General features: G+C 43.7%; 1 protein-coding gene across 2 annotated transcripts in view; it reads left to right on the plus strand.

Moving 5' to 3' along the window:
- Positions 1-12908, plus strand: part of CRY1 (cryptochrome circadian regulator 1) — a 38782-nt gene that overhangs the window by 25330 nt on the left and 544 nt on the right. Inside the window, exons 6-13 of one of the 2 annotated variants that reach the window (XM_075856062.1) lie at positions 98-238; positions 1328-1639; positions 4242-4393; positions 4751-4953; positions 5277-5372; positions 6578-6664; positions 7168-7236; positions 8447-8554. In XM_075856062.1, the coding sequence (XP_075712177.1) occupies positions 98-238; positions 1328-1639; positions 4242-4393; positions 4751-4953; positions 5277-5372; positions 6578-6664; positions 7168-7236; positions 8447-8550 (1164 nt within the window). In that variant the 3' untranslated portion in view covers positions 8551-8554. The remainder of the gene's footprint in view (positions 1-97; positions 239-1327; positions 1640-4241; positions 4394-4750; positions 4954-5276; positions 5373-6577; positions 6665-7167; positions 7237-8446; positions 8555-12908) is intronic. The other variant, XM_075856063.1, reaches the window with a different exon arrangement.

A 12908-nucleotide genomic window follows, 5' to 3' on the forward strand; every position in this document is an offset into this window, starting at 1 on the left:
TTCTAGACAATGCTGGGGGTATTCCAGCAAGGACACTTCATATGGCATAAATGTCTGGGTAGCGGAGCTTATAATGTTGTTGTATTTGTTCTTTTAGGCATGGGTGGCAAACTTTGAAAGACCTCGCATGAATGCCAATTCCCTTCTGGCAAGCACCACAGGACTCAGCCCTTACCTGCGGTTTGGATGCCTTTCCTGTCGTCTATTTTACTTCAAATTAACAGATTTATACAAAAAGGTAAAAGGAATAAAACACATCTGTATAGAAGGCCATGTACGGACTGTGATTTATGGGGCTGAGAATCTGTCCATCTATGGGGGAGAAGATGAAGATTAATATGGGAAGTGCCCAGTATTGTTGTGAAACCTCAGTGCAGTATACACATCACTTGTTACCAGTTAAAAAGGTTGCCTGACTACAGATGGCAAGCAAATGGGGAAAAAATTACTAAAATACTTTGGCTTCGAATGATATGCAATACCTGGCTCTGACTGTTGTAATGTATGTATATGCTAGAAAACTTTGTGAACCGAGCAATTCTGTTTTTCTGCGCATTGTAATGGATCCTGTGTATTTGAATTTGGTTCAATAAAAACTTTTATTGTTACGAAAAATACTTTGACTTTTAAAACTGCACAGATTTCAGTCCCTGTCAGCCTGGTCCTAGAAGTGGAGCTTCTACTGTGATGTGGAAGCTTCTTACCGGTGTGTCAGTGACATGAATAAAAGGGCTGGTTCAGTTCATCAGCCGCCGGCTCCCTCCTCCATCTTTAAATCGGCCATGAAGGAGTAGGGGGCTGGATGCTGGTGAAGTGAACCAGGCAGCGAGCCCCTTCATTCACCTCACGGACACACAGGGAGGGGGGGGGGGAGGAAGCCCCTGACATTGGGGCCTGTGACGACACATCACCTCTACAGCAGAAGCTCCACTTTCATTACCAGACTGACAGGGACTGAAATCCAGCACTCGTGTAGTTTTAAAACACAAAGTATTTTAGTACGTGTTTTTTTTAAAGTGACAGCACCTCAACACTGCCATCCAATTGGTCGTCGCCCTTGATTTTGCTTCTCAAACGATCAGCAGTCAGCGTGTTCAATAATAATGCAGCTATTTACAAAGAAGCTCATCCAAAGGTGACAACCAATATGGCTGCGCTACCTGTTGTCAGTTTTGCAATATTGCTGCCACATTACCAGCTATCTGTCTGGATTGTGTAAACTATTCTGTGACATCCCAGAGCTGGTGAATATTCATTTGTCGTGCTGTTTTAGTTTCATTCAGGTTTTGACTTTTTCCCCTTTTATTTAACTTACTGTTTTATCTAGGTAAAGAAACACAGTTCGCCTCCTCTCTCTCTCTATGGACAACTCCTGTGGCGAGAGTTTTTCTACACCGCAGCCACGAACAACCCTCGCTTTGACAAAATGGAGGGAAATCCCATATGCGTCCAGATTCCCTGGGATCGGAATCCGGAGGCGCTGGCAAAATGGGCCGAGGGCCGGACGGGCTTTCCATGGATTGATGCGATTATGACACAGCTACGACAGGAAGGTTGGATCCATCATCTGGCGCGGCATGCTGTGGCTTGTTTTCTCACTAGAGGAGATCTGTGGATTAGCTGGGAGGAAGGAATGAAGGTAAACAGATGCTGGGGGTTGTACTTCCAGGCTTTTTGTTGCGATCGCTTCTTTTAAGCTTAATGGAATACATTCGACCAGGGGTTGGCAATCTTCCGCACTACAGTAGTTGTGAAACTGCAACTCTAAGCATACCCTGACAGTCAAAGCATAATTCCAGCCAAAGGCTGTCAGGGCATGCTGGGAATTGTAGTTTAACTGCTGTAGTCCAAAGGTTGCTGACCCCTGTATTAGAGAATTGCTTAAACGACAATCCCTTAATCCAGTAGTAACATCCAGAAATTCTGGCTGGCTACAGACACCACAAGGGGACAGACTCTTAAGAGCTTATGTCATACAGTGATGATCAATATATCCGCAGTAAGCTCCCCCTAGTGGTGGCTGCACGCTGCCAGTTTTGTTATTTAACACACTGCGGGGGATTAGGAGCTTTGTATTAAAAAATGGAGCTCTGACTGTTGTAAAGATATTAGAAAATGAATCCGTAGAGAATTTTGGGCCTATTTAGATTAGAATGGTGTTCTAGGAAGGACATTCACTTGGAGCATTCCCCTAAAATATTCTGTAATGCATTTACGCTAATGAATAACGTGCAATAATAAGTGAATATTTTAATACATTAAATAAGCCTATTTCCCCAGTCATTCTCTATGACGGCATCACAGAAGCTATGCCGGATACAAGGTTGTTGTCATGGAGGACACCTAGAAACCACATTGTGCTCTGAACACATCACGTTCTCCATTTACATTCAATATATACCGGAAAATTCTACAGACTAATGCACAGAATGTAAATGCCTGACCTATGCTACTATGTACCATACAGTGGTATTCGTCACCTGTAGGCCCCCATGTTTAAGAATAATGTATGCTGTGCACTATCATTTTTATATAGGATGTCCGTACACACTGCCAGGCATCTGTCGGGTCTTGATTTTCTGTGTATGCATCAAGAGCCTCTCCTGGTGCGTGCGCTGAATATACACCCCAAATGTGGCGCAAAAGAGCCTTGTCCGTAACAACTAATTCTTCTTTCCTACATCCATAAGAGATGTAACTGCAGCATCTAAGGACCTTCTGTGTAAGATGGGTTGGGGGCTTAGGTTTTCTTACCATCTGTTGTAGAAAGCTTCTCCTACTTCTCTGTTGTTCAGTTTGGTCCTCGTTCATCACAGCTGGCCCTGTTGCCCATAGCAATGAAAGCTGAGCTGTGATTGGTTACTATGGGGAAACTAGTCCAGTTCTCGTTAGTCCGTCTCGATCATGAGGCCAATAGTCTTAAGCGTTCCTTGTAATGGGGTTTTTGGGCAATAACAAGACATCCTGACGCTCCCCTATAATGAAAATTCTAAAACTTTGTGATATATTTGCCGTCCCTCACCCCCCAGACTCTTTTTTTTTTTCCCACGGTTTATACAGCATTTTTAGTGAATTTGGATTTACCCTTATTAGTCACCTGAAGAAAATGGCAGCACCTTCAAGTTCTTTGTCTCTTATTCTTATATATATATATATATTTTTTACCATAGGATAGACATTTATTATTTTTTTAATGTACAATTTCCTGCTCGGTTTACTGTAAAACTCTAGGTCATTGCGAACATTTGGATCTCAGTTCTTGTACAAAAGTCAGACTGTATTTAACCCAGTTATGTAGCGATAAGGATGAGTCTCGCTTATGTATGCCATGACCTCGAAAACCTGCCTTTATCGAACACATCCGGCCGGGAGTAACCTAGAAAACCAGAGGCCGGGCCTGCGACTGAAAAACATGATTGTTTTCTTGAATATAATTGAACTGGGTCTTGGGATCTTTACAACCGTCTTCTGGATGTAGGAAGATGCGGGTCTTATTTTTAGTTTAGTTAGAATAGGTTGAAGGTGATCCCCCCCCCCCCGCTCCCCCCATCTTTGTACGTATCCATTACATGGTAGACACCGTTTGTTCATTAACGTTTCTTTATTTCCGGCTTGTCCATATTACCGGAAGGCTTGGTATTTAATAGTCAATGTGGAATTAGGAGCTTCCAACACGTTTTCGTCGCGTTTACATCACCGGGTAAAGGCAAATCCTGCAACTGGATAGTTCACAAGTAGACGAGCAGTTTGACGTACAAAATGACCTACATGCTCTATGCTGGGGGTTACCGAGAAGTTCTCCATCTTTCTAAGTACGCACAGAACCCAAACCAGTATCAATGCTGATAAAACAGCGCCACTCTTGTCCATTGGCTGAAATACAAGGCACAGCCCTTAAGTGGCGCTGTTTAGGAGGGAGGAAAAATACAAAACATTTTTTTCCTTGTTCCCTACAACCCCTGGAAAGATGCAGTCAGAGTAAGGGGTGAAGGTATTGTCAGCCACACTTTCTCCTTGCTGCGGCTGCTGCAGTATTACATGTCGGCCGTCCAAATAAATGGGTAACCGTGTAATACACTGATGGACTATTGGTAATCAGACTGCATGTATCGGTCATGTGGATCAACCTGCAGAACCGGATAGTTATGTAATAGACACAGACAATGTCATTTATTTACCGGCTCTTGACAGGAGTTGGCACATGGCACAGATGACTCGTGACGGTTCTTCTTTGTATTCAGGTCTTTGAGGAGCTATTACTGGATGCCGACTGGAGTGTAAACGCTGGCAGCTGGATGTGGTTGTCCTGCAGCTCTTTTTTCCAGCAGTTTTTCCATTGTTATTGTCCAGTTGGCTTTGGAAAGAGAACCGACCCCAATGGAGATTACATCCGGTAAGTAAAGGGTTGTTTTAAGGCATTCACTGTGCCAGTGTAAGGACGGGTAAGGGTCAGTGTGCGTGTGTGCGTGTGTGTGTGTGTGTGTGTGTGTGTGTGTGTGTGTGTGCGCGCCCGTGTATGCGCGCGTGTGTTACTTTTTGTATACAAAGCACTTGAACAAATACATACGTTTAAAAAAAAAAGATTAGTCTATGGACCCTTTTCTGATTTAACTCCCTTTTTTTGCTGCCATAAAGCGCGCACACCCTGCTTCACTGTCTACAGCACAGACCATACAGTAATGAAGTGTGTGCCTTCAGGATATATTTGCAGAGGAGTGACCTTTTTTATTTATTTTTTTCACTCTTAAAGGCGGTACTTACCGATTTTGAAGGGTTTCCCACCAAAGTACATCTACGATCCTTGGAATGCTCCAGAGGCAGTGCAGAAGGCTGCAAAATGTATTATTGGGGTAAATTATCCCAAACCAATGGTGAATCACGCAGAGGCTAGCCGCCTGAACATTGAACGGATGAAGCAGATCTACCAGCAGCTTTCTCGATACAGAGGACTTGGTAAGTTGGATACAGTTAATCCCACCATATGTTATGCAAACAACCTCCATACTGTTACCCTGGGTTTCTGCCGTTGACGTTTATAAAATAGGGATTTGTACTATTCGTTATCGATGGCACTTGGATACACCATTATGTCCCAACAGCTGGGACACCCTCATGGTGGTGGTGTGCTTGGTGTTGGACCGTAAACCCCTTTGGGGGGGGGGACGCTCATTTTCCTGGTAAAACCCAAACATTTCTGTGGGTGCTTCTATTAATATATGTCAAGCACAAGGCATTTGAAATGAACTATTTTATAATCCTTTTTTTTTCCCTCCTAGGGCTTCTTGCATCAGTGCCTTCAAATGGGAATGGGAACAGTGGGCTAATGAGTTATTCTCCAGGGGACAGCATGCTTGGTTGCAGCAACAATGGAGGTAAGCGGCCCAGGTTCAGAATTCTCCTATACATAATGAGCCATTAAGGGGCTGCTAGGTGGCTTATCAAAGAGGAATGATCTATAATATAATTTCATAGCAATCAGACTCGCTTGCAAACTTCCATGCCTCCCATTGGCTAAATGAAGGTATTTGCCAGCATGTGCAGCCTTGTCTCCATTAGAAATTCTGCCAGGACCGGTTAATGTTGGAAAGTTGTGGGGGGAGGGGAGGGGGCATCTTCGCTTTCAGATTCCTATGTTTGAGTGACATCAGACACACTCCTCAGAGGGCTGATCTCGGGGAGTGTTGCATGTGGGGAGGATGCATTTATTTAATCATGCATAAACCTTCATACTTGGAATCTGCTCCTGGGGACCCAGTTTTAGCACGTACAGTATTGCAAAAAGAGAGCTCTAGACGTGGCTTGATATTTAAGGGCCACTCCTTAGTTCTTCCCCCTGCAGTGACCATTGGCATGGACAGGCCGGTCCTGCCAGAGCAGTTCTTCATTCTGGTTTAAAGAGGGAGGAAGGATCCCAGTTTTATTAGAAAACCCCTCTTCGCTTAACAGGTTGTATCAGTCCCCTTTAAATTTCTTCTTCAGACCATAGCAATGTGTGAAAGCTAATATTCTCTTTATAGGCAAACTCAACACGTAGCCTTCAGAATTGCATTTGCAATTAGAAATTGTAACCTGAGAGATAAATGTAGACTGCGGGATATCTTTACATTCTATACCAACCAGCCGCTAATGTAATCCGTATTCTCCGGCTCCCTCTCACTTGCTACAACAATGTGCCTGCGTCCATCCATATGCTTCGGTAGAGATCTCCTGGACTGGCAAACTAGCGTTTAAAGTGGTTATTCAATACTGAAAAGCTTCATCAATGACCCGGCTATACTGGGCGTGGAGGTTACAGTTTCCCAAGTCCTGTTGCCTGATGCAGCCTAATGGCCTCGCTGCCTTATAAGAGAATAGCAGAGCTATATATAATGCAGAGGTCTGATCACAGTGATGTAGACACAGTGGTCTTTTTACAAACTAATACTTGCCTATATTCATGGATGGATACTACACATTGGGCAGTTCTTGCATGCGGCAGTCGGCCATCATAGACCACAATGACTTTCTGCGTAGTGCAGTGTTCTCCTTCGCCACGAGGCCCACTGGTATTATATTATGTCATCTTTCTTTCTCACAGGGTCTCAAATGGGGGCTGGCGAGGGCAACCCTACCAGCAATTCAAGTAATCATGGAGACACTCATTCTGGAACTGGAGGCATTCAAGGTACGATGGGACCTCCAACTCCCTACAAATTGCTGTAGCTAGTAAATGTATGGCATGCGACAATGACTGGCGTCCACTGTGTATACAGGCCGATACATGTGCGACCGTCTATCATTAGTTGGGTCTCGACTATGAAGTAAACGGCACAATATTTTTTAGTTAAACTAGCGGGACCTATCATGATGATGTGCTGCCCATCAGTTATTATATTCTCATGACAGATCCGCTTTAAGAAATGCAATGGGTGGCAGTCTGTGAATAAAACAGAAGACGTTGCCTCCATTAATAACCGCCAGCCATTATTTGTTGTTGGTGATTGACGACCAGATAGAAGCTCCGATCTGACCCTGGGCCCCTTGTAAACATAAGAGTATTGCTCGGTTCTATGGTATTCTGCATGGCAGATGATCATGTGACCGTTCTATGTGGAACCATTGATATGGAGCAGAACTTGTCGGCACACAATGTTTAATTAGAAATTAATTGTATGTCCTCTCTCCTAGGTTACTGGCAGGGGAGCAGTATTCTGCATTACAACCACCGAGACAGTCAGCAGTCCTACTTAATACAAGGTAATTACATTTATATCTGATAATAATAGCGACCATTCACGGAACTGACGGAGGAGACGGCCACTTGGACATAACACCTGCCATGTTTAGGCTTTCATTCGCTTGAAATTCCACTTGTCATTTGCGTCTGGTAAAACCTATTTCATTTCTAGCAATTGACATGTTCTGGAACAACCGTCTGATATCTCACTTACAAGATATGCCCTTTAAGCAGGTTTCAGTTTATGCTGGAGATCAAACCCTTGTGCCCCCTCCCCCACCTTGATAAAAGTAGCTGGTCTTCCTGACCCTGCGCTTTTTCCCTGCTGTCATTTTGCTCGTTCACTACATTCTGCGGACATCTAGTATTTGAAACCGACAGGTTTGAGACCACTGCTCGACCCTACATGCAGTGGGAGAAAGCAGTATCTTAGGTCAACTGTTACCATAGTTGCACGGATAGGGGCCCAACCCGAAGAGGAGTAAGAAAAGAGTATCCGGCACACCAATTTGAGATAAAGGTAATTTTTATTTTGTTTTTAATGCCAGTGGCAGAGTGCAACGTTTCGGTCTAGGCGACCTTCTTCAAGCACTGAGCCGTGCTGGTTAGACTGCATAGACCAGCGCTTGTCAAATTGGTGTTTCGGCTGCTCTTCAGAAAAACGCAGACATTCTGCTGTGACAAAAACGCACAATTTATTGCGGTTTTTACGGCAGAAAATGGTGCGTATTCTGCGTTTTTCACAATGTTGGGAGATGGTGACATCTTTTCTGAAAAACGCAGCAATTCTGACCACTTTCCGAAGCAGGAACTGACGTGCTGCGGTCCAAAAAATACGCACCGCAGGTCAATTTCTGCTCGGAATTTTTATGCAGCGTGTGGATGAGATTTGTTAAATCTCATCCACTATGCTGCTACTTTATTCTGCTGCGTTTTATCCGTCCGAAATCTCTAAGCCGTGATTAGCATAGCATGACATTAACCATACAGGTTCTATATCTTACTGACGTCTTCAGTCACCTGATAAGACCCTGTCGAATTAAATGACCATAGGGGATTGTGGAAGACCAAAAAAGTAATTGACATAAGTGTAGGACTCTTTCAGAATCTGCTATTAAGTAAGATTTATTGTAGTCGTCGCAAATGTCATAGCCCATAGATAATGATACGTAGTCATGTAGAGGAGTGAGATCTCATTTTAGCAATGTCCTGTCTACCCTCTGCCCACAGCAAGGAACAGTATGAACTCTGTGGTGTCTTCTGGCAAACGTCCCAACCCAGAAGAGGAGACTCAAAGTGTTGGACCTAAGGTCCAGCGGCAAAGCAGCCGTTAACTTGGTGAGTGTCTGTCGTGTGGTGGTATTTTGTGTCCGCACCAATTGAGACTAGTCTATACTACTTCAGGGCTGTCTTTACTGTGATGCCATTGTAGCAGCCATAAAGTAGGATGGGGGATTTATGAAAGTCTTTATGCCAGTTCTCTGGCTTTAAAAAGTAGCAAATTATTACGGTTTTCCACCGCTCACAGCACTGCGTACAAAAAGTAGGTGGGGCTAGTGGATGCCGCAACACATTTAGTTTAATTTACATCCGTAACTGGCGTAAATTGTAGCGGAAGCTGGCACACAAATAGCAGGAGATGCAACAAATTTGTTAAGAGGCTTGTGTCTTAGTGTAAAGTCCGCAGGAGTAAGAGGAGACTAATTTATTAAGACTGGCGCATGAAACGCCAGGCTTAGTAATTCTGCCCCTACGTGCGTAATCCTTTTTGAGTAGGTCAGGTTTACATATCTAAACAACCCCTTCAAGGGTTTTCTGTAAGACATGTCACATTAGGACATATAGACGTTGTAGAATATGTAACCCCCCCACTCTCAGCCATGGCAGAGAATGAATTTAAATCCCCCATGTAATACTACGTTTCCCCCTGTAGCAGCCGCTGCAGGAAAAATTAACGGCCTCTGCCACTTCCCGAGGCAAAAGCGGCAGTTTCCCACGAGTCTTGGGAAACAGGCTATTGAAGAGGTTGTCTGTGATGTTACAACACCTCAAAATCAGGCTGCCTTAACTGCGGCTCAAGCTGTTAAAGCCTCACAATCGCCTCATATTGCAAGGAAACCTGTGGCCTTTGATTAGAAACCGATTACTGCTTAACCCTCTAAGTATATATTTTTTCTGCTGTCCTCCTTTTATTCCCCTGCGGGATTTAAACAAGTCTTCGCTGACTACTGATGCCGACCAGTACTAGGAAGTAGTCAGAGGTCCCCCCCTCCCCCACTCTGAGGGCATCTACTAATATCTTAGTATAGAAGTAATGGTTGCCATGAATGCACATTACACACGGCAAGTCTCTTGATTTTGAATATAAGGCCCCTGAACAGACCCACATGACTGCCATGTGAATTTGACTAAGTGAACTTGAGCTGTAATTCGCCGACTCCTGATTATGAGCACCACACGGGAGGCCAGGCCGGTTTCCATTTGATCAAGTTTGATTAGGCAGGGCAAAGGCTCCTCATGTGAGCCCACCCGAATCTGCCCATTACCTGGAGGCCGCCAGGGAGAGACCACCTCACTGCACACACACTCACACTCCCACACTCCTTTGGTTGTCCCTCAAACATCTGTTGGCCAGTTTACTGGATTTATTGAACAGTCACTACTTTTTATAGTGGAAGCGTCACCTAAAATGTCTTCTGACGTATACTTATAAATTAATATCTTGTAAGGTTAACCACTGCGCCGCTAGTGAGACTCGCAACACCTGAACAAAAGTGGTTACACGGTTGCAAAAAGAGCAACATTTCAGTATCTGTTTCAAAACTGATACATGGTGTAGCACAAGGACTGCAGTGTATTATATAGTACAGACTATTCCATTTCTTTAGACTCGAAGTAATTTCAATATGTTGTTGTATTAAGAGTCCGTGTGAGGTTGTTTGTGTATTTTGGCAATTGTATATAGTCACATTACACTTGCCACTCCTTTCCTATATTAGTATACTCATACATTCTATGCCTATTCTGTTGTAATTACAGGACTTTATTAACCGGTTCTCTAGTGACACCCAAATAGCTTGCAATTCCCTGTTTATAGATAGTCCTATGAAGTAGATGGAGATATAGAGAACATATGTATTACACAATCGCTTTATATTCTCATACAGCAGGGAGGAAGTAAAGGGCTGCAGTGTTTTAAGTCTCCTTCTACTCTATTAATTTCAATAAAAGGCAGTTTGCAGCCTGCAAGTAAATGAAGATAAACTATGTAGAGCCTTTTAGATTAGAAACTTGAACTTAGGATATGATCCTCATTGTGTTAGCGGTTTCTAGGGGGTATGCTTTAATGCGGCTTACAATATTGAACAGATTTGTTCTCCTATAAAAGTGTTTTAAAGGGGATCTGTCATATATTTATGCTGCTGTGTCTGAGGGCAGCATACAGAAGAACTTAGTAGTTATACTTACGGTATGTGTATGCACCATTGAGTCCAAGTATATTCATATTTATGCTGTCCCCAACCTCCAGCCACTGTGCCGCTTTTCTCCTTATTACTGTGCACAGGGAGAAAATTCTCAATCCGTGGCTGGCGGAGGCCGCATGAATATACTTGAACTCCTGCCTGCAGCGCTGGCCGTGCAGCTCGAGTAGAACTACTAAATGCGGCACATTTCATAAGAAGGGACAGACTGCTGAAATGGGCATGTCTGTCACTTCTATATGCTGCCATCAAACGGCAGCATAAATGACAGATCTTTTTTTTATAAAACCGGTCATTACTTCAGGGTAACTAAACGTTCGATAAGCTTCTGACAGTGACATGTCAGAAGTTTTGATTGGTAGGGGTCCGAGCACTGAGACCCCCACCAATTGCTAAAACGAAGCGGCAGAAGCACTCATGTGAGCGCTCAACCGCTTAGTTTCTGTTCGGCTTTTTCCAGAAATCAATGTATCGAAGCGGCTGAGTGCTTCTGCTGCTTCGTTTTAGCAATTGGTGGGGGTCTCAGTGCTCGGACGCAACAGGTGTGGCTCCGTTATGAAGGTTTACCATGCCTCTTCCCAGTTTAGCTTGCCATACACAGACCAGTTTCATGACTGATTATGTAGGTGGAGGAGATGTAATACGCTTTAAAATAGTCAAAATAAGACCGAGCACGATTGTTTCCCTTTTCAGTGGGGAGGATTAAGGCTTTGTTCACATTTGCGTCAGGGTTCCGTTCTGGCGTTCCGTTTGAGCTTTCCGTCAGAACGTTACCCTGACTGTAAGAATGATTTCAATGGGGACTGTTCCTGTGCAAATGGTTTCCGTTTGTCTCAGTTGTGCAAGGGTTCCCTCATTTTGACTGAATCAATACTGTAGTCGACTGTGCTATTCAGTCCATCAAAACGACGGAACCCTTGCACAACTGCGACTAACAGAAACAATTTGCACAGGAACAGTCCCCATTGACATCAATGGTGATGCAAACGGAAACCTACAGTTTCTGTTTGTTTCAGTCAGGGTTCCGTTTTGATGGAAAGCTTCGCCAGAAGAGAGCCCTGAGGCAGGTGTGAACGAAGCCTAAGCTGTTGTTTTGCTCAAGGGAATGTATCAGGTAATGAGATTATTTAAATCCGATTTTTATCCTAAAAAAATTGACTAGTTGAAAAGAAAACAATCTTGAAATATTCCGGTTTTTGTGGCGCACACACTAGGCTGACATTTCCTGTTTTATGCAGCTCACTTTATAGATGGGGATATGATCGCAAGGATCATTATATAAGCGATGACCGCTCTATTGTAGATAAGACCAGACGGGCACCTACACACACCCTCTCTGCGGGGAGGGGGCTCGACTTCATCATCTCTTTTGAGGTTGCGTTCGTTTATGGACACTTTTGTAACCGTTAAAATGTAACTGAACTTTCAAAAAACTGTCTAACTCCCTTTCACAGCAGCTGCCATAAAGCGCACACGTCCTGTTGAACGTTCTATACAGACATTAAAAGGAGAGTGCCCCAAATATGGCTGCCCCAAGGAGTTCATAGAAATTCTAATTACACATTACATGTCCTTTATGGTTGGTTGAGATGCTTGCCCATCTATGGATGCCCTTACAGAAGCCAAGATACTCGGTAATCCTTGACATTACACGGTGAAGTCTTTTTGGTTACCAACAACAAATCATTCAATAATAAAAATAAATGAAGCAAATATACAGTCGACCAATAACTTGCATATATATGCTAATTGCATCAATATAGCTCCATCTCTGATAACGGCGGGCACATTTTAAAATATACCAATGAATGTGCTACACATAATATTGCTCCATTGGACATCTGCGGGTCCCGGGGGTGATCATCAACCCTTACGTGGGAGAGTTGGATGATCAATACCCTCTAACAGCCTGAGTCTATGCACTGAACATGCCCAGTGCTGCTCTGGAGTCTGGGCCACGCCCCCTGCACAGGGGTAGGCTGTGAGTGCTGACCAGTGATTGGCCAGTACCTGACTAGAGCTATTGAGAACAGGCCGTCCTAGACTATATCATGGAGGAAGAGATCTCTCTGGGAAAAGCTCCCAAATCAAACGGGTCTCTCTCTATACCAAGGATCAAATATAGATAAACATTGGGATTGACCGGAAATAATACTAAACTATGAATAAATATTTATTTAAAAACCTTTAAACAAAATTATTTAAAAACC

The sequence above is a fragment of the Rhinoderma darwinii genome, chromosome 3 (genome assembly GCF_050947455.1).
Source record: "Rhinoderma darwinii isolate aRhiDar2 chromosome 3, aRhiDar2.hap1, whole genome shotgun sequence".
NCBI classification, from domain to species: domain Eukaryota; kingdom Metazoa; phylum Chordata; class Amphibia; order Anura; family Rhinodermatidae; genus Rhinoderma; species Rhinoderma darwinii.